This window comes from Moschus berezovskii, chromosome 3 (genome assembly GCF_049115385.1).
Source record: "Moschus berezovskii isolate FMDL1 chromosome 3, NW_MosBer_1.0, whole genome shotgun sequence".
In the NCBI taxonomy this organism is placed as follows: Eukaryota; Metazoa; Chordata; class Mammalia; order Artiodactyla; family Moschidae; genus Moschus; species Moschus berezovskii.
In genome coordinates this window covers 69,672,420-69,693,292 of record NC_142462.1, presented here as the reverse complement: position 1 = coordinate 69,693,292, position 20,873 = coordinate 69,672,420, and the positions used below count along the sequence as shown (strand labels likewise).

General features: G+C 40.7%; 2 protein-coding genes across 6 annotated transcripts in view; one reads left to right on the top strand and one right to left on the bottom strand.

The window, feature by feature from the left end:
* MATCAP2 (microtubule associated tyrosine carboxypeptidase 2) overlaps nucleotides 1-3,564 on the bottom strand; it is a 95,145-nt gene extending 91,581 nt beyond the window's left edge. The window contains exons 1-2 of one of the 2 annotated variants that reach the window (XM_088834583.1): nucleotides 3,181-3,294; nucleotides 764-766 (exon numbers count right to left, since the gene is read on the bottom strand). In XM_088834583.1, coding sequence (XP_088690709.1) covers nucleotides 764-766; nucleotides 3,181-3,294 — 117 coding nt within the window. Of the gene's footprint in view, nucleotides 1-763; nucleotides 767-3,180; nucleotides 3,295-3,325 lie in introns of those variants that run through there. The other variant, XM_055420879.2, reaches the window with a different exon arrangement.
* Nucleotides 3,091-20,873, top strand: part of ANLN (anillin, actin binding protein) — a 57,698-nt gene continuing 39,915 nt past the window's right edge. For all 4 annotated transcript variants that reach the window (XM_055420877.2, XM_055420875.2, XM_055420876.2 and 1 more), the window contains exons 1-5: nucleotides 3,091-3,264; nucleotides 11,303-11,456; nucleotides 13,647-13,976; nucleotides 17,954-18,339; nucleotides 19,781-20,006. In XM_055420877.2, coding sequence (XP_055276852.2) covers nucleotides 3,247-3,264; nucleotides 11,303-11,456; nucleotides 13,647-13,976; nucleotides 17,954-18,339; nucleotides 19,781-20,006 — 1,114 coding nt within the window. In that variant the 5' untranslated portion in view covers nucleotides 3,091-3,246. The remainder of the gene's footprint in view (nucleotides 3,265-11,302; nucleotides 11,457-13,646; nucleotides 13,977-17,953; nucleotides 18,340-19,780; nucleotides 20,007-20,873) is intronic.

Genomic DNA, 20,873 nt, shown 5'->3' with positions numbered 1-20,873 from the left:
CTGGAAGGACTCATGCTGAAGCTGAAACCCCAATACTTTGGCCACCTGATACGAAGAACTGACTCACTGGAAAAGACCCTGATGCTGGAAAAGACTGAAGGTGGGAGGAGAAGGGGAGGACAGAGAATGAGATTGGATAGCATCACTGACTCAATGGACATGAGTTTGAGTAAGCTCACGGGAATTGGTGATAGACAGGGAACCCTGATGTGCTGCAGTCCATGGGGTTGCAAAGAGTTGGACAAGACTGAGTGACTGAACTGAACTGAGACTTCAGTCTCTAGCACAGCTTCTGGCACAGAGTTGGGGTTTAACAAACTTCAGCTTTATAGGGTGGTTGCTATTATCATCATTATCAGGGTAAAGACAGTGATTGTGAATAAACATAAACTAAATATTCTGAGTAATTACATTGAGCTACACATTCTATTTATTTCGTTTAGTCTTTACTAGAATCCAGTTATAAAGAATCTAAGGGGCTGAACTGGTGACTCAGTGGTAAAGAATCTGCCTGCAATGCAGGATATGCGAGTTCCAACCTTGGGTTAGCAAGAACCCCTAGAGAAGAAAATGGCAACACACTCCAGTTGCCTGGAAAATTCCATGGAAAAAGGAGCCCCATGGGCTCATGAGTTTGCAGAGTTGGACACGACTGAACATGCAGGCACATAGGCATAAGGAATCTAAGGCTCACAGAGGTGAAAGCTGGAAGGCACAGGGCTTCATAAGTTTCTAATGACTCATTTTCCAATGCTGTGTAAACTTCCTCCTGAACCTCCAGACCTAATATACCCACCACTTTCTTGTCCAGCACTTGAAAAAAAAATTCAAGCATCTTTTCTCTTTGGTTCATAGCTAGAATGGGCTTCCCTAGTGGCTCAGATGGAAAAAAATACACCTGCAATGCAGGAGACCTTGATTCGATCCCTGGGTCAGGAAGATCACCTGGAGAAGGGAGTGGCTACCCACTTCAGTATTCTTACCTGGAGAATCCCATGGACAGAGGAGTCTGGAGGGCTACAGTCCATATGGTCTCAAAGAATCAGACACAAAAGAGTGATTAACATTTTAGAGTTGAAAAGAAAATTAAAGTGAAAGTCACTCAATTATGTCCAACTCTTTGCAACCCCATGGACTACAGTCCACGGAATTCTCCAAACCAAAATCCTGGAGTGGGTAGCCTATCCCTTACTCCAGGGGATCTTCCCGACCCAGGAATCGAACCAGAGTTTCCTGCATTGCAGGCGGATTCTTTACCAACTGAGCTATCAGGGAAGCCAACACTTTTGAGTTAGATATTAATAATTTAAAACACTTGGGTAGGACCTTATTACTTATTATAGAATACTTTTGGATTGCTTTCAGTTTTTCACCTGATCTGCCTAACAACTCTGAGAAAGGCAGGGCAGCTGATTATTTCGGTTTTACAGATGAGAAAACCAAAATCTAAAGATGCTAAATTGCAAGTTCTTAACAGTGACCATGAACTTCACGGAATCATATCTTAAAATGCTTATGACTGAAAGGGCATTTTTAAGTTTTAATTGTATTTTCAAAGGAGTCTATGATTCCCAAAAAGGTTTAAAAGGTAACGATTTGCCTCCCTCAAAAGGTTTAAAAGATAATGAGTTAAATGATTTGCCTAAAGCCTAGGGTCACATAGTCCTGGTGGAGTCAAGGCCCCAAGGAATTTCTTCTCATCCCACACTCAGAATTCTTTCCATTACTACATACAGTACCACAATTCAAATTACAGATATTACTAGTGAAACACTTTTTGTAATGTTCACTGGCAGCTGAGATAGAAACCTTATTAAATATACTGAAATTCTTACTTGGGAGTAATGGTTTTGGCCTGTTCAACTGTTGGGCAGCCATTCAGAAATCTACACAGTGTACAGATAAACAAGTCACAACTTGATTGCTGTCTTTATAACAAGCCCTAGTACAGACTTGTTAAATAAGGTATGAATCCAATACAGAAACTATAAAACGTATTTTTCAATTCTCAATAAAGAATAGTCATGAGACCTAGCTATGATCCAGTGATGGAAAGTTGACTATGAGCCGAGAATGGGATTTTCATTTCTCCAGGACCAGTTACTTAAAGTGTTAGGGTCTCCCTTCTCTTACCTGTAAAAGAAAGGATTAAAGTGGGTAGCTTCTCAGCTCTAACTTTGCATGCAGTTTGATGGGGTTAAAATAAGGGCCGATAGGAGTTTTGTGTATAAGCATTAACAGATCTGTTAAAGTTAACCTTATTTTCCCAGTGATAAAGGCCAGTGCCCAAGGCGGCTCACTGGTCATTAGCCACAAGTGTCTGGGGGCTCACCAGACCAGCGCCTCAAGAAGGCCAAGACTGAGTCCACCTTGGAGTGAAGGAGGAGCTGGCGAGCAGATGAACATAAAGCTGCTGCTACTGCTGCTAAGTCACTTCAGTCATGTCCGACTCTGTGCGACCCCACAGAGGGCAGCCCACCAGGCTCCTCCGTCCCTGGGATTCTCCAGGTAAGAACACTGGAGTGGGTTGCCATTTCCTTCTCCAATGCATGAAAATGAAAAGTGAAAGTGAAGTCCCTCAGTCGTGTCCGACCCTCAGCGACCCCATGGACTGCAGCCTTCCAGGCTCCTCTGTCCATGGGATTTTCCAGGCAAAAGTACTGGAGTGGGGTGCCATTGCCTTCTCCGAAACATAAAGCTCAAAGATCAAAGGTCCAGTGGGATTCCAAACAGAAGGGCCCATAATCCTAGATTTAGGAATGAAGGAAAGCAGGAACGCCCAGGCACAGGAGTGTGAGGGGATCTGCTTAAACAGGGTGGGGTGTGCGAGCACTGGGGGTGGGGCTTTGAGCCAGGAGGCAGTTGATGCACTGGAGCGCCGCACCTACCGCTGCATCCCCGCCGCCCGGGCCAGGCTGTCACTAAGCCGGCAAAGCCACCCTTGGGCACCTCCCAGCTCCGGCGAGGCCACGTGATCCAGCGCCAGGGCCAGGAGAGGCGTGCCCTGCCCCCCGCCCCGCCCGTGCGCATGCGCGCGGGTCCGGGCGCTGAAATTCAAATTTGAACCGCCGCTGCAGGCCGAGTCGGACTTCGGAGGCAGTGGGGAAGAGGAGAGGAGCTTGGGAGAGTTCCCCACCACCTTCTTGTTTTCTTCAAGCGACACACTGAGCCGGCACTCACTTTTCTTTTTCTGAATTTGAACCACCGTTTTGGCCGTCTTGTAATCGACACGCGAAGTCCGGGGCGATGGACCCGTTTACCGAGGTGAGAAAACTTGCAGGCAGAGCCAGCCATGACGGCCGCCGCCCCCCACCTCCCTTCCTACCTGCTGTCAACCTCCCGGCCCACCGGCCGGAGAGCGCGTGCGCGCGCGTGCGCAGAGTGGGCGTGCGGGGGTCCCGCTTGCAGCTGGGAGGGCGCGGGGGGTTCCCTCTTCTCTGTGGCTGTAGTTTGTCCCATCCTGCAGATGAAGCTCTGCGGGAAAGTTTTGAGTCTGTCCTCAGTAGCAGTAGTGAAAAGACCTCCTGTCGGTTCAGGTTATTATACGCCCCTCTGGAGTGGATCCCTGGGTCTTCCAAGGGTGCGGTGGGGGCCTGAAGAAACAGAGCCCCTTGGAAGTAAAAGCCGGGATGTTGCAGGGTGGAGTCGGGTGACCGACTGACTCACTGCTGTGTGTGCAGCCGCCGCCTGGAAATGGAATGGAATGCGGTTTACAGGGTTCGTGGGACTCGCAGAGGAGCCGTGCATTTTATTTGTTAGTCTCTCAGTTGTGTCCGACTTTTTGCGACCCCGTGGTCTGTCCATGGAATTTTCCAGGCAAGAATACTGGAGTGGGTTGCCATTCCCTTCTCCACTCCATACGTATAAGAATGCAGTGAACGAAATGACAGCAAAATGTTAAAATAAGCCGGTGCCTGAAACCATTGCATCCGTTCCTATAAAGTCAATAGTTCTCTTCGGTTTCTGTTGCTTACCTAACTAGCAAAGAAGATTCATACCTGAGGTTGACACCAATTGAAAGGAAAATTGCTAGCCGAATATGTTCAAGTCAGAATTTACAACCCACGATTTAAAAAATCAAACAAACCTCTTTTGGGTATATTTATGGGGCATAACATTATAGCAGGACTTAACTCATCTTTTGTTCTTTGGAAATTAAATATGGATTAATTACATCATTACTGTGTCGATTATTTGTCTAGCTTTGACTTTTGTTGCGAATGTACGTTGAAACACTCAGGAATTTCGTGTGGCCAGTTGTCCACTACCTTTTCTTCAAGGACAGTTCCTCTTTTTCGGTGTTGTGCAAGTATCAAACTGTTACTTTTTGAGTTGTTGCAAAGTGGGCCTAAAAATTTCTCTACACTAGATTGAAAAGCCTGAGTGGAGAGTATTAATACTCTTTTTTTTTTCGAGATGTAGTTACAATTCTGTTAAGTCTAAGATATTAAAAGTTTCAGCAATTAAGAGTTTCAGTTCGGTTCAGTCGCTCAGTCGTGTCCAACTCTTTGCGACCCCATTTACTTGTATTCAAACATAACAGTATTTGTTTCCTAATTCTCAATCATCTCAGGGATACACATCAATTTGTTAACCTTAAATATTGTAACAGAAGAATCCTGAGCACATTTTTGTATTAGCTTTAGGGAATAGAGCTGGTGGTTCGCCACGAATTTTTCACTTACATTGAAATTAAAAAGGATATATTATGTTACAACGTAAAATAGGATTCCTTAAAATATTAGCCCTTCCTGTTCTCAATAGTTTTATGTTTCTAAGTAACTGACAAGAGGAAAGCATTTTGAAAGTTGGCTGAAAATTGCACAAAGTTCTTTACTTATAAATGGTATTCTGAAGCTAGTACAAATCTCAGTTGAAAGAAACTTTTATTTAAAAGGAACTTTTCATTTTAGAGTGCAGCTCCGAAATATGTGTGGCTTAGTGTGTGTGTTTTATATTTTGAGAAGTTAGACTGGTTACAGTTGGAATCAAAAGCTTTGACATCTTTTCCTTAATTGGGAGTGAGTGAACAATTTGAAATGGTTCCAGAGATTAGGTGCTTAATTATAGCATTCATAACATTTTTGTACAGTGAAGCTAACTGCTCCTTGTCTGAAAAGAAAAGAAAATTGAAAGTCAGTTAAAATGACTTTCTCAGCTGGAGTTCCTTATCAGAACCATAGAACACAGAAATTTATTTGAGAGAAACTATTTTTCTCAGTTTTCCCAAAAGTGATTTTTTTTCTCCCAAAAGTGATTCTTAACCAGGCCATTGTGTAGGCATAGGAAAGATGTTATTTCATTACATTAATGCCAGGGCCTTAAGGATGAATTCTCCTGGGAACTCTGGTTGAGAAAGGCTGTGCTGTGCTCAGTCATGTCTGACTTTGCAACCCCATGGACTGTAGCTACAACCACCCTGAACACTTGTTTCCTCAGACAGGGCTGTTGTGCAGTGGTTCCCCTCCCTGTTGTCACTGGTGCTGTCTGGCTCACTTTCTGTCTTCCTGCCTGTTCTGCGTGGCAAACTTTGTTTTGACCTCAGGCTCACAGTTTGATTCCCCTTCTTCAGAGGGGAGATCACCTTTCACAATACACATCTCACTTGCATTTATATATACCTGTTGAACATGTTTTCTCTTACAATGTAAGCTTCTTGAAGGTAAGAAATTATTCCGAGAGATGTTTCCGTAACATCAAGCACAACTCAATAATGGTCTGCTGAATTGATGTGAGAGAGAGCCATTCAGTGTAAATTGTTTTACAGACAAATAATTAAATAAAGCAGTAACTGTTAGAATGTTTTAGCAATATTTTCTTATAGGAAATCTGAAGTATAATGCATCCATCGCCCAGCAACACGTGGCCATGTTGTTTTACTCTATCTGCCTCTAATCCCTCTCACTGAATTATTTGGAAGCAAATTCTAGAAGGCATATAATTTTATACATAAATACGTAGGTATTCATCACTGAACTCTAAAGACTTAAAAAAAAATCATAGTGATTGTTGTACTTGTTGCTTGCTGTGCTTAGTCAGTCAGCCATATTCGACTCTTTGTGACCCCATAGGCTGTAGCCCACCCGACGCCTCAGTCCATGGGGTTTTTCAGGCAAGAAATACTGGAGTGGGCTACCATTTCATTCTCCAGGGGATCGTCCAGACCCAGGGATCACACCCATGTCTCCTGTGTCTACTGCATTGCAGGCAGATTCTTTATCCATTGAACTATCTGGGAAGTTCTTTTTGTATTTGTTGTTAGGTGGATTTAAAGCCATAAACTTATTACTCATAATGTCAATATTAGCATTTTAGTCTGGAGATCTGATGGTGATGGTCACCCCAGGTTAGCATAGGAAATCCACAGCTAGTTGTGTCAAGTCAGAACTTTCCATGTAGGAACTTTCAAAGAGAAAAAACTACAATTAAAATATATAAAACATTTTTTTCTTGTGATGTAAATTGACAAACATGCTATCACTGTTTTGGATAGAGTTTCTTTAATTTTCCAGAATTAAGTGAACTCTCTATGATGACCAGGGAAGGAATGCTTCTAGAACATTTTGAAAATAGTAAGTTGTTATTGAGTCTACTTTGTTTAAGAAGGTAGGAAATCAGTCATATCTCCCAGAAAAAAATTCTGTCAGAAATGGTTTGAGGGATGTGGGGCAGAAATTACTTAAGGACTAATACACTTCAGTTATTTTAGATCCCTTCATGTGGAGTATCTTATTTCCTGATTGTTAGTAATTGCACTGTTTTATTTTTTTAAATGCCTCTATTATTTGAAGGAGGAGGTGTGATATTTGAAGGAATGTACCTTATAAATGCCAAAGAATGCTCAAACTACCACACAATTGCACTCACCTCACACACTAGTAAAGTCATGCTCAAAATTCTCCAAGCCAGGCTTCAGCAATATGTGAACTGTGAACTTCCAGATGTTCAACCAGGTTTTAGAAAAGGCAGAGGCACCAGAGATCAAATTGCCAACATCCGCTGGATCATGGAGAAAGCAAGAGAGTTCCAGAGAAACATCTATTTCTGCTTCATTGACTATGCCAAAGCCTTTGACTGTGTGGATCACAATAAACTGTGGAGAATTCTGAAAGAGATGGGAATACCAGACCACCTGACCTGCTTCTTGAGAAACCTGTATGCAGGTCAGGAAGCAACAGTCAGAACTGGACATGGAACAACAGACTGGTTCCAAAGAGGAAAAGGAGTACGTCAAGGTTGTATATTGTCACCCTGCTTATTTAACTTCTATGCAGAGTACATCATGAGGAACGCTGGGCTGGAAGAAGCACAAGCTGGAATCAAGATTGCCGAGAGAAATATCAATAACCTCAGATATGCAGATGACACCACCCTTATGGCAGAAAGTGAAGAGGAACTCAAAGGCCTCTTGATGAAAGTGAAAGAGGAGAGTGAAAAGGTTGGCTTGAAGCTCAACATTCAGAAAACGAAGATTATGGCATCTGGTCCCATCACTTCATGGGAAATAGATGGGGAAACAGTGTCAGACTTTATTTTTTGGGGGGCTCCAAAATCACTGCAGATGCTGATTGCAGCCATGAAATTAAAAGACGCTTACTCCTTGGAAGGAAAGTTATGACCAACCTAGATAGTATATTAAAAAGCAGAGACATTACTTTGCCAACCAAGGTCCGTCTAGTCAAGGCTATGGTTTTTCCCGTGGTCATGTATGGATGTGAGAGTTGGACTGTGGTGCTGGAGAAGACTCTTGAGAGTCCCTTATACTGCAAGGAGATCCAACCAGTCCATCCTAAAGGAGATCGATCCTGGGTGTTCGTTGGAAGGACTGATGCTAAAGCTGAAACTCGGATACTTTGATCACCTCATGTGAAGAGTTGACTCACTGGAAAAGACTCTGATGCTGGGAAGGTTTGGGGATGGGAGGAGAAAGGGACGACAGAGAATGAGATGGCTAGATGGCATCACCGACTCGATGGACATGAGTTTGAGTGAAATCCGGGATTTGGTGATGGACAGGGAGGCCTGGCGTGCTGTGATTCATGGGGTCGCAAAGAGTCAGTCACGACTGAGCGACTGAACTGAACTGAACCTTATAAATAAAAAAAGCTCTTAAATTCCTGATACACTATTATAAGGAAGGGTTCAGTTCAGTTCAGTCGCTCAGTCGTGTCCGACTCTCCGCGACCCCATGAATCACAGCACGCCAGGCCTCCCTGTCCATCACCAAATCCCGGAGTTCACTCAAACTCATGTCCACAGAGTCGGTGATGCCATCCAGCCATCTCATTCTCTGTCGTCCCCTTCTCCTCCCGCCCCCAACCTTTCCCAGCATCAGAGTCTTTTCCAGTGGGTCAACTCGTCGCATGAGGTGGCCAAAGTATTGCAGCTTCAGCTTTAGCATCAGTCCTTCCAATGAACACCCAGGATTGATCTCCCTAACTTACATTTATTTAGCTGTTGACTTTATGTATTTTATATATATCACTTCTTTTACATTAATAATCTTTGGTATCTATAAGTTTTATGTTACAGATTAGGGAACTTTTTTGCTTATCTACTTTAATTTGTTTTAATCTTGAAATTTTTAAATCTAATGTAACAATAGAACACTTTGTGTATGTTTGAATTGCAAAACCTCATTCTTTTGACCCATTGCTCATAGTAACTGAAAATATACTGACTCATAAGTATTCTAACTGACCAGAAAGAAATGTGGGTGTGTCCATGAATGAACATATTTAGTCTAGTTTTGTATCTTAGGAATGATATATTTTATTGTGGGGTAAATTATCAGACACATATGAATTTGTATAATACTGTCACTTTTGAGTTTGTTGAAGACCTTAAAGGATAAAGGTTCTGTGTTTTGGAAGGCATTTGGCTCATAAATTACTCTTTCAGCGACATAGCATTTAGATTTAGTGTTACTTCTTTCAATGAGAAATCATTCCTAAGATAAGCTCATGCTTGTTTTTCATATTCAGAGGGACTTAAAAAATGATTATTCTGTCTTAATTAAGCAATTATAAAGGTCAGATGGAGTTAAATTCCTTAGTGTGTAATAATTACTTTATCTGTGTTTGCGGGATAGTGTATACTCCAGCCAGTAATCTGCATGCCTTCTCTGGTTGTGTTCAAAGAGAATGAATTGTTTTACAGGTTTTGCGTTTGTTATACTATATTGATTCCAATAGGAGCATAATTTGGGGTTTGAAAAGAGTCATATTCATGATTCTATAGTATACTGAGATTTCAACTTAAAACTGTTTTTATTATATATGGATATTTAATTAAATAAAACATAAAAATATTTAGGTTGATTTTTCTCTTAGGAAGGATCTTATGTTTTCAAAGGACTGTTAAGTCAGTTATCTCTTGCAGTTTACCATCACCCCAAATCTTCGTGGCTGCATTAGTTTTGCTGCTATAAAAAATTACTGCAGATTTGCTAGCTTAACATCATACATGTTATCTTTGGTAGGTCAGAAGTCTGTTGGGTTTTGCTGGGTTCCGATCAAGGTGTTAGCAGGATTGTGTTTCTTTTTGAGGATTTGGGGACATCTGTTTCCTCGCCTTGTTTAGCTGATAGAGGTCCCCTGCTTTTTTTGACTTGCAGCCCCCTTCCTCCATCTTCCCCCAATTCCATCACTCTGACTGCTGCTTCCCTTGTCACATCTTCTGTGGCTCTGACCTTCCGGTCTTCTCTTCCCTCAAAAGGACAGTTGTGATTACATTGTGCTTAGTCAGTCAGTCATGTCTGACTCTTTGCAACCCCGTGGACTATAGCCAGGCTTCTCTGTCCACGGGGATTCTCCAGGCAAGAACACTGGAGAGGGTTGCCTCCTCCATGGGATCTTCCCAACCCAGGGATCGAACCCGGGTTTCCCGCATTGCAGGCGGACTCTTTACCGTCTGAGCCACCAAGGAAGCCCAAGAATACTGGAGTGGGTAGCCTATCCCTTCTCCAGGTTAACTTCCCGACCCAGGAATCAATCTGCTGCTGCTGCTAAGTCGCTTCAGTCGTGTCCGACTCTGTGCGACTCCATAGACGGCAGACCACGAGGCTCCGCCATCCCTGGGATTCTCCAGGCAAGAACACTGGAGTGGGTTGCCATTTCCTTCTCCAATGTGTGAAAGTGAAAAGTGAAAGTGAAGTCTCTCAGTCGTGTCCGACTAGTAGCGACCCCATGGACTGCAGCCTACCAGGCTCCTCCGTCTGTGGGATTTTCTAGGCAAGAGTACTGGAGTGGCTTGCCATTGCCTTTTCCAGGAATCAGCCTGGGGTCTCCTAAATTGTGGGCAGATTCTTTACCAGCTGAGCTACCAAGGAGGCCCTGCAATTACATTGGGCCCACTCAGAAAATCCAAGATAATCGCTTCATTTCAAGGTCATTAATTTAATCACGTCAGTAAAGTCCCCTGGGTCGGGAAGATCCCCTGGAGAAGGAAACGGTAACCCACTCCAGTATTCTTGCCTGGAGGATCCCATGGACGGAGAAGCCTGGTAGGCTACAGTCCACGGGGTCGCAAAGAGTTGGAAACGACTGAGCGACGGAATGGAACGGAAAGTCCCCTTTGCCATGTAAGGTAACATATAGGTTCACAGAATTAGGATAGTAAACAACTTTAGGCAACCGTTATTCTGCCTACCATCATGGTTAAAACAACCACCATGTTATTTCCCATGACTCAGTGGCTTAGCATTTGGGCTCAGCTGAGCTGGACTTCTGGGGTCCCCTGAGATCATACAGAAGTCTGCAGTCATATAGAAATTTCTGGAACTGAATGGGCTAAAATGATCTTCCTCCCAGGTCTGGTGGTTGATGCTGGCTGTCAGCTGGGCCGTGTGTCTAGCAGGCTTAACCTGGGCCTCTTCACAGGAAGACAGTGTTCCAAGAGAGTGAGAACAGAAACCGCAAGGCCTCTTGAACCCTGGGATTGGAAGTCACATACACATTATCACTTCTGCCATGTTGTAACAGTCAAAGTGAATCATAAAGCCAGCCTGATTCAAGTACCTTTTGAAGGAAGCAGAAAAAAATCTGTGGCCATTTAAAATCTCATGCAATGAACTTAACGCATTTCATTCCCCCTTTAAAGGTCGTATTATATCTAATCAAATTTTGACGTGACGGTGCTCATTTGGTGAATTTTGACATAATTACTGAGAATTTGACTTTTGAAATGTATTTAACTGTTATTATACATGTCTGATGACAGTTAGTGATTTGAGAAGGTATCTGAAGTTTTGTGAGCCTTTGACTAAACTTATGCTTAATGCTCTGCTGTACTGTATATGTAGAAACTGCTTGAGCGAACCCGTGCCAGACGAGAGAATCTTCAGAGGAAAATGGCTGAGCGGCCCATCCCAGCAGCGAGGTCTCTGACTCACGCCAAGCGGATCAGGGAGCCACTTTCAGAAGCAAGTAACCAGCAGCCTCTATCTGGTGGCGAAGGTAATAGGCTTTGTGGGGAAAAGTAAAATTTGCAGTTTTCAAAATGCAAATAAGTGCCAAACACTTTATTGTTCCTGCAGAAGACCAAGGTCTTTGGGAGACAAATGCAATAGCCTCCAGGGGAAAGATCAACCTTTTATTGTATTCCAGGCCTATTATATTAGGCCTGGAACCTATCAAGCCAGAGCAGAATTTCTAACAAATATTTCAGATTAACTGGTTGAACTTTATTTTCCTCATTCCAAAAGTATTATTAAAACCTCTAAGGGAAGAATACTACGGGAGCAGTGGAGCACTTACCCTGGCCATAGTGTTGAGTTTCTCCACCCCTCTTACATGAACAGGGCAACAAAAGGCAGGCCTGCCTGCAGATGCTTGAAATATCATGAGTCTTTTCATCCTTTGTCTGCTGAACCATGTCCCTCAGGCTGGGCACAAAGTATAGGTTGTTAATCTACAGAATTACTGAAGTTAAATAGAAACAAAATTAACCGCCAACACCCCCATCCACCCCAAGAGGGGCTTCCTTGGTGGCTCAGTGGTAAAGAATCCTTTCGCCAATGCAGTAGGTGGGTTTGATCCCTGGGTCGGGAATATCCCTTGGAAAAGGAAATGGCAACCCATTCTAGTATTCTTGCCTGGAGAATCCCATGGACAGAGGAGCTTGGCAGGCAGTAGTTTATGGGGTTACAAAGAGTTGGACACAATATAGCAACTAAAACAAACAACAACTGCAACAAACTCAAATTCACCTGGAAATTTCCTTATTCCTTATTTCCTAAATCCTGGCACCCTCAGCCTGTATCAGTCAGCTGGTTTAATCTTTTGAAATAATCTGGAGATGATAATGTTCCTTAGTAGACATTTAAAATGCACATAGAAAAAGAATATTACAGAGGGCAAAACCAATATTACAAAAGAGATGAGGGCATGGTGCTGGTTCCCAACTATTTTGTAAGCTAACCATAGAATGAGAATTTCTTTTTGTATGTTAATACATTTTGAAGGGAGGGAATACCATATATATTACATGGGAAAACAGATCTAGCTCTAGTCTAGGATCTCTTCACTGTGGCACAGCTTTATGCAATCAGATATTGAGTACTATGTACTTGGAAACTAGTGGTTAGAACTGTATTTTGATGCTTAAATGGAAATATTTACTGTTTCATATAAGAAAAGTAAACTTAAAGCATTCTGTATTTTCAGGAAGTGAAGCATGTTAAATAGGAACACTTCCAAAAGAGGATTAGATAAGTTCATTTAAAATATACCCTTAAGTGAGTTGCAGAAGATTGGAAAGTTTCATGATATATTATTTAATTAGATTGATATTTATGAGGGCAATCATGACTTCCCACTAATGATATTTCAGTTACTGCCAGAACAACACTTGGTTAGACAGCCAGTGAAACTGACCTCAAATGGAATTTACATTCTTACCTTTTAAAGGATTAGTTTTATAGGAGATATAGTAGAACTCATTCTTGGGTAAAAATTATATTCCTTGTGTTTGGATAGTTCCTTTTTCTTTTAGGTCTTTTTGATTCGTTTTATAGCTGTTCATGGAGGTTTAAAAATGTAAAATGTTGTTAAACACTTGCATTGATGAATTTGCTTGGTACTGGTCAGATAATTCAGTCAGTCTTTTGGTTCTCTGCCTCCTAAACCTCAAGCCAGGGGTCCTTCTATTCTTGTTTACTGTTCATGAAAAATTGTTTTTAAAAGCAGAAAGCTTGTTTTTACCCTTAGCTCAGGTGTGTCGTGTTAAGCAGGATACTTGATTTATCTGGACTTGATTTTTCTTATTTAAAAATGTGGTAACTGGACTGTATGATCTTTAAAATCCCTTAGCACACTTGCTTTGCTTATTCTGTGTGCGTACTTTTTATTTCGTAGTGTCTGAAGATCACAAAGAACATTTTACGTAAATCTTGAGGATGTTATTTGAAGATTTTTTCATTCAGGTTTTTTTAAACTGTTAAATTATATGCTTGCTTAAACAGAAATCTCTCATGTCAGATTTTCAAGTTACTGAAAAAATGTAGAATTTTAAATATGTCTTCTTGTGAATGAAATCATATAAAGGAACAGAGAGACTAGTGTTTTATTCATTTGTACCTACCATTAAAGTTTTTTCATGCCATGCAAAATTACAGAACTTTTAATTTTTTGTCCTTTTTAACCTAGAGAAATCTCGCACAAAACCATCACCATCCAAAAAACGCTGTTCTGACAACACCGAAGTAGAAGTTTCTGACTTGGAAAATGAAAAGCCGGTTGAGTCAACATCTGCAAAACCTTGTTCTCCGAGGCCTGTGTCCCCTCAGGCTCAGCCACAGATGCCTCAGGCACCCACTGGTGTCAATGACTCCTTGGCTGCCCCAGCCTCAGCACCACTGCTGGGTGTGAGGAGCGGGCCTAACTCAAGACTGGGAGCAGCTGCAGCCTCCTCAGTCAGAACACGAATGCAAAAGCTGGCTGAGCAGCGGCGCTGTTGGGATAGTGACGATGTGACAGGTATGCACTCTTGTGGACCGTATGGTCCTTAAATCTGTTTCAGTGCAATTCAACTTGGTAGGTTAAAAATTTTATGCATCAGTTAACACATGAAAGGTAAATGCTTTTGATCTATGTCCTGAGTATCCATTGCTTGCTAATGGTTAATATATCAATATATATTTATCAAGTGTGTTCTCATTGAAGTAAATGAAGATGAGGTTCTTAGACTAGTTCACAAAACCTTGATCTTATAGAGGAACTATCTTATATTTGCAATGAAAACACCAAAGGATAAACTGTACTCTTGGCATTATCAGCCTTTCTGACCTTCTGTTCTATATTCAAGAAATCCTGTTCCATGGATTCACTGAATAAACCTGAGTGACTAAGATATGCAATACTGTTCATAGGGGAAAAAGAAAATTTCAAAAAGTATTTATCGAGCACCTGCAAAACATGTAATCATGCTAAAGTGCTGGAGACAGATAAAGCAACCCAATCTTGCATTTCATGGGCCCATAATCTAATGGAGAGCTTATCTCTTATCTTATTACAAAAAAAAGCCTTGAATGACTTACAAAAATGAGTGTGCGTGCTCAGTAGTGTCTGACTCTTTGTGACCCCATGGACTGTAGCCCACCAGGCTCCTCTGTTTGTGGGATCTTTCAGGCAAGAAAACTGACATGGGTTGCCATTCCTTCCTCCAGGGGATCTTCCCAACCCAAGGAGGAGGGAATGCAAACCTGACTTTTGCATTTCATGGGCCCATAATCTGATGGAGAGCTTATCTCCTACCTTGTTACGAAAAAAGCCTTGGGATACCTTACAAAAATACCTATGTTAAAAATGGGAAAAATGAGAAAAATCAATATGAAGAGAAGGAAAAACGAAGGGTAAAGTTAGTTTACTAAATATAGGCATTAAGGTCCTCCTCACTTCCTAGAGATGGTTCTGAACTCACTAGCAGCTGATGCAGAGAGATGAAACATTATCAGTTACATGATAATGTTTATAAAATAAAAGAAACAGAGTCATGGTTGGCACTAAGACCTGAGAGAACTTTTCTCTCTGGGTCCTAAAGATATTTTTGTAGGAGCTAGCAAAGGTATCAGGTTTCTCAGGGTAGGCAGACAGCTGGCTTCTGGCACAGTTCAGTAGAAGCAGTGCCGAAGTGAGCCAGCCCAGTGCAAGTGGACAGTCCATGGTGACTAAGCCGTATCCAAGGAAGCTCTGGCTTTCAAATATTGTAGGAGAGGAGACTGAGTTCAAAGAGGCTAAGACATCTGCCCACAGTCTGCGCTAAAATGCAAACCCTAGGAGTTTGACTTTAGGGCTCAACTTTTATGTCCTGCCTGATGTTTGTGGGTGTGTAATGGGGGTGCTGATATTCCACACTGTCAGTTATACCTATTGATTTTAGTATCAGGTGGGGCTAACCATGCTGCTTTTAGTATGTCTGAGGAAGCCAGTTAATGTGCCCAAATAGAAAGATGTCCCATTCTATTTTGTAGGAAATATCTATGGGGAGCAGAGTTCAGATTTTCCTTTCAGAAAAAAGAAAAGGAGTTGTGATCTAATACTTGATCAGAAGAACAATCAAGGCCCTAAGCATTCTTAGGAGAAACTGTTGCCACACTGCTCTTGAATATTTTGAAAGCAAGTATTAACAAATACCTATCTCAGTCTTGAAAATAAATCTCCTTAAGGCATCATAGCTCATCTAATTTTAAGCATTGAAACTTGTGAATAAAGTGTTTGTGATGAATGGTTTAGTGAGTGCTATTCAAGACTGTGGCTATGTGCCAATTAAAGGTTTGAGGAATAATAAAGTATAATTTATCTGAAGCTTTTCTTCCTGATGGAGAATAGAAGAGCGAGAGGTCTATTAAGTCCATTTCCAAGGCATGACAGTAAATCTGTCATCTGTTTAGAAGACAGTGCATAGTCTAAGGAAAATGATAAAGGTATGCAAAAAAGTATTGTAGGGAAGGTGGTGGTCAGGGAAGCTTTTCTGGAGGAGACAGAGGCAATTAACCTGGACTTTGAAGGGCAGCTGGCTTCAGGCAGTAGAGATATTCTAGGCAGAAGCAGCAGAACATATATATTAATAAAAAGCACAGAGTATCATGAACACAGTGTGTGTATAAAGAGTAGACATTCTGGTATACAATTCATGTGGTATAAAAGCAAGAGATAAATTCAAAGAAAGCAATAGGATCCATAGCATTTGGAATTTAATCAGAAGGTGATGGGGAGGTACTGAACGTTTAGGTAGGCAAACACTTTAGAAAGATCACTTTGGCATCTGAATTGAGGAGAGACTGAAGAGGGTAGAGATTTGAAGCAGGAAGGCCAGTTAAAAGATTAATATTGTGATTCAGGCATAATGATGAAGGCCCATGATAGTAAGTAAAGAGGCTGGATTTGAGAGATGTAGGAGAAAGAATCTGTGGGATCTAGTGACCAGGTGGTGGATGGTAAGGGAAAAGGGAGGAAGAGGCAGGATAAGGAGGAATGTGTTTGAAGCAGTTTCAACATCAGATATATTATATGAGGTGCATGTGGGATTGTCAGATGGAGGTAGTTGGTAGTTAGGAGGAGACCATGAAGGATAGGCTGCAAAGACACATATGATGTCACATATGGAAATGCAAGGACTGCCAAGTGTGAAGGCATTGGGTGAAAATACCGAAAGCAACTTGAGTGCAGCTGTGTATGCAGAAGTCAGATTGAATTGAGTTTAATGGTGAGTGAATTTAGTGCAGGGAAAGAGGGACAGTAGCTAAAAGTAGGTGTATGTTGATGAGAGGATGATTGGTTTTAGCTTTTAAGAGGAGAAAGAATTGAGCATATTAATGTGTAGAAAACAAAGTTTGTAGAGAGGAAGAAGTGGTTATTTGGTGCAAGATCCCTGAGAAGGTTTAAGAGGAGGAGAATTGAGAATTCAGGCAGATGTATAAGCCTTGGACAGTAGGAGGGATATCTGTTCTGTTGACTGAATTTGTGGAAAAGGAAGTGCCATGAACTTTGCCGTATGTGCTCTTTATGCATACAGACGTTTTGAGGTTAAGTATTGCTTGCTGCTGCTGCTGCTAAGTCGCTTCAGTCGTGTCCGACTCTGTGTGACCCCATAGACAGCAGCCCACCAGGCTCCCCCATCCCTGGGATTCTCCAGGCAAGAACACTGGAGTGGGTTGCCATTTCCTTCTGCAATGCAAGAAAGTGAAAAGTGAAAGTAAAGTCTCTCACGCGACCCCATGGACTGCAGCCCACCAGGCTCCTCCTTCCATGGGTTCTCCAGGCAAGAGTACTGGAGTGGGGTGCCATTGCCTTCTCTAAGTATTGCTTATTTGAGATTTATTTCCAAATGAAGTAACTGTGCAGAAAAACATATTAGTCTAACCCTGTGCTATTGGTATTGGATATGGTATGATATTCAATATGGTATTGGATATGGTATGATATTCAATATGGTATTGGATATGGTATTCAATACCATAAACAAGAATCATATGTCACTTTTAAATTTAAGTTAATTAAAATGAAGTAAAGTTTCTTATTTCTCTTACCACAGTTCAAGTGCTCACTAGCCACAGTGGCTAGTTGTTACTGTATTAGCATGGATATAGAACATCTCCATCATTGCAGAAAGTTCTGTTGTACAGCTCTAGCCTAGTACATTAGAAAAACAAGTATGTTGAATATGTCATCTTAATTTATGCAGTGTTATGACATCATTAATTAATCCTAAAAATATAGCCTAAATGTGTGGTGTTTTATAATTTCATAATCTATCAAATAATTGAAAAACTAAGTAACAAAGTATTTCTTTTTTAATTTGGGTTAAGTATCTGATTTGAAAATAGATTGTCAAATTTAAGCAGTTTGGTAGTTTCATGTGTATTAGAAAAACAGAAAAGCTTTTTTTTTTTTGAGTGATCCCTTTATTACATGCACATATAGCTCATGGACTTTAACTTTCAAAACATTTTCAGATGATCTACCTGAAAGCTCACCCATCTCAGCAATGCCGTCAGAGGAAAAGGCTGCCTCCCCTCCCAAACCATCCCTTTCAGATGCCTCAGCAACTCCAGTTGGGAGAAGGGGCCGACTGGCCAACCTTGCTGCAACTATTTGCTCCTGGGAAGATGATGTAAAAATCTCATCTGCAAAGCAAAACAGTGTGCAAGAACAGCCTGGTACCACTTGTTTATCCAAATTTTCCTCTGCAAGTGGAGCATCTGCTAGGATCAATAGCAGCAGTGTTAAGCAGGAAGCTACATGCTGTTCCCAAAGGGATGGCGATGCCTCTTTGAATAAAGCCTCATCCTCGAGTGCTGTGGGTACATCTTTGATTAACGTTGCAATTTCTAGCTCTGGGGTAAGGAAATATAATTTTGGTATTTGAAAACCTTTTTGTTTGTTGTTATGAGTAATAATTTATATTATGTATATATATGTCTGTAGGTATGTATTTTATATATGTAGAATGTTTATGTATTTTTAGAGTATTTCATAGAAAGTAAAAATCATAAATTTGATATTCTGACCCAAGTTATGTTATCAGTTAACAACTAAATTATACAAATTTAATGTACTTCCAAAGTATGTACTTTTGAATGATGGAGCCTCTTCTTACTCACCACAAGAGCCTGAAAATTACTTTCTCTATTAAAATGCTCTATGTATGTGTATAAATACAAGAAAGACATCAAATATCTCTGAAAGCTAGTAGCTGTAGTTACCTCCAGAAGGCAGTTGTCAAGGGTGGGTATGATGCTTTCACTGATATCCTTTTGAAGTATCCTTTTGAAGTATTTGTAAGATTATCCTGCCCATGTGTTATCTCAATGGTTTTTAAAAATAACATGAAAAAAACAAAAAGGAAAAAAATTGTTGTGTTTCTGATCATTATCTTTAAGTGTAGAGCTCAGTTTTGGAATTAGACCTGCATTCAATCCCAGCCCTGCCACATAATTAGAAGTGTGGCTTTGGAGAAGTTACTTAATCTTGCAAAACTATTTTGCCAATTGTAAAATGGGAAAGAAAAGGTTATGGGAGGATTAAATGAGATAATGTTCATAAAGCACTTAGTATGGTACTTGGCACATGGTAAGTAGTACTTATGCTGCTGCTGTTAAGTTGTGTCAGTCGTGCCCGACTCTGTGCAACCCCATAGACGGCAGCCCACCAGGCTCCCCCATCCCTGGGATTCTCCAGGCAAGAACACTGGAGTGGGTTGCCATTTCCTTCTCCAATGCATGAAGGTGAAAAGTGAAAGTGAAGTCGCTCAGTCGTGTCCGACTCTTCGGGACCCCATGGACTGCAGCCTACCAGGCCCCTCCGTCCATGGGATTTTCCAGACAAGAGTACTGGAGTGGGGTGCCATTGCCGCATTCTCCGAAGTAGTTCTTATAATTCACCTTTAAGTACATGATACATGATTTAATTAAAATACAAATATATATGTATTTGACCTAATACAGTTAATATTCATAAGGGTACTAGTGTGATAATATAAAAGAAATTTATAAAATTTTAAAATAGTGAGTGTTTTTTAAAATAGTGAGTAACCCTCTCCCTTGTACTAAATTACCCACCAGAATATTATGTAGACTAAACTACATAATTTGAATAATCACATTTTCTGTTAATTTTTTTCAAACCTTTCAAATTAATTTGATCTATTAGAGAGCAAGAAATTTTTTTTCCTGAGTGTACAAAAAGGCTATCAAGCATATAGGATTTGAATTGTTTTGTTGTAGAAATATCTTTAACTATTGTAAGTGTTGTTATTTACCCTAAGTATTATCGTGTTTCAGAAAGCTACTTCTTCCCCAGTGAAATCTACAACATCCATCACCAGTGCTAAAAATTGTAAGGTACAAAATCCTGAACTACTTCAAAAAACCTCTGTTAGTCCTCTGAAAACAGAAGTATCAAAACCAGTTGAGAAGTCAGCTGTATCCCGTACAGTTCGGCCCAAGGAAGAATTAAACAGAGAAATTTGTCTGCAGTCTCAACCTAAGGATAAATCTGCAACACCAGGTTACATATTTTGAAAAAATCTAAAGTACTGCTGACTATTTTCAGGGTGTCTGTTCTTTACATTTTAAACATCCAGTTGTGAATGTTATAGTGTTGGTTTGCCAGGGCAAATGCCTGAATGCATCAAGTGAGATTTCTTCAAAGTCAACTTTAATTGAGTGAATGAATATTCATTATTGTAGATTAGCCTAGTTACTGGTCAAAGATTTTAACTTGTTACATTTTAACAGTTTAAGCATGTTTGTTTTTTTTTTTTCTAGAATGACCATGCTAGATACTTTCTTCTATACCTAAAAATCACATTTTAAGGATATGATGCAGAAACATTCTTATAACCAAGTGTGCAGAGCAGTGCGTCTCAAACTGCACTATGACACATCCCTAGTAGAAAAGGGAAGAGAATATGTATACAGATGACTCCACTCTCATTAAATTTATATGTGTGTATATTGTACGTGAATATATACATAGGAAAATTCAGTTTTCCTATAGTAAATTGATGTTCCAGGAAGTTCATATTTATCTTGTGGTAACTTATACTTCTGGTATACCCCTACCTGGTTGAGAAACACAGGACTAAAAATTATGGCTCAAATATATGGTAATATAGTTTACTTTGAGCTATATTCTCTTTCATTAGAATTGCTCTTTGTATTAATTCTAAATTTTAACTTCTTAAAAATACAATATCTTCAGAAACAATAGTTCATCATAAAAGAGAAGTATACAGAGATGAGAGTGGGGAATCCATTAGTTACAGGAAAAGTAGAATCCAGCAGTCAGTTTCCAGATGAGCCAAAATGAGAAACAATAGCAAAATCCCCATGTGAAATTGGACTATGACTCCCAATATTCTGAAGACTTATG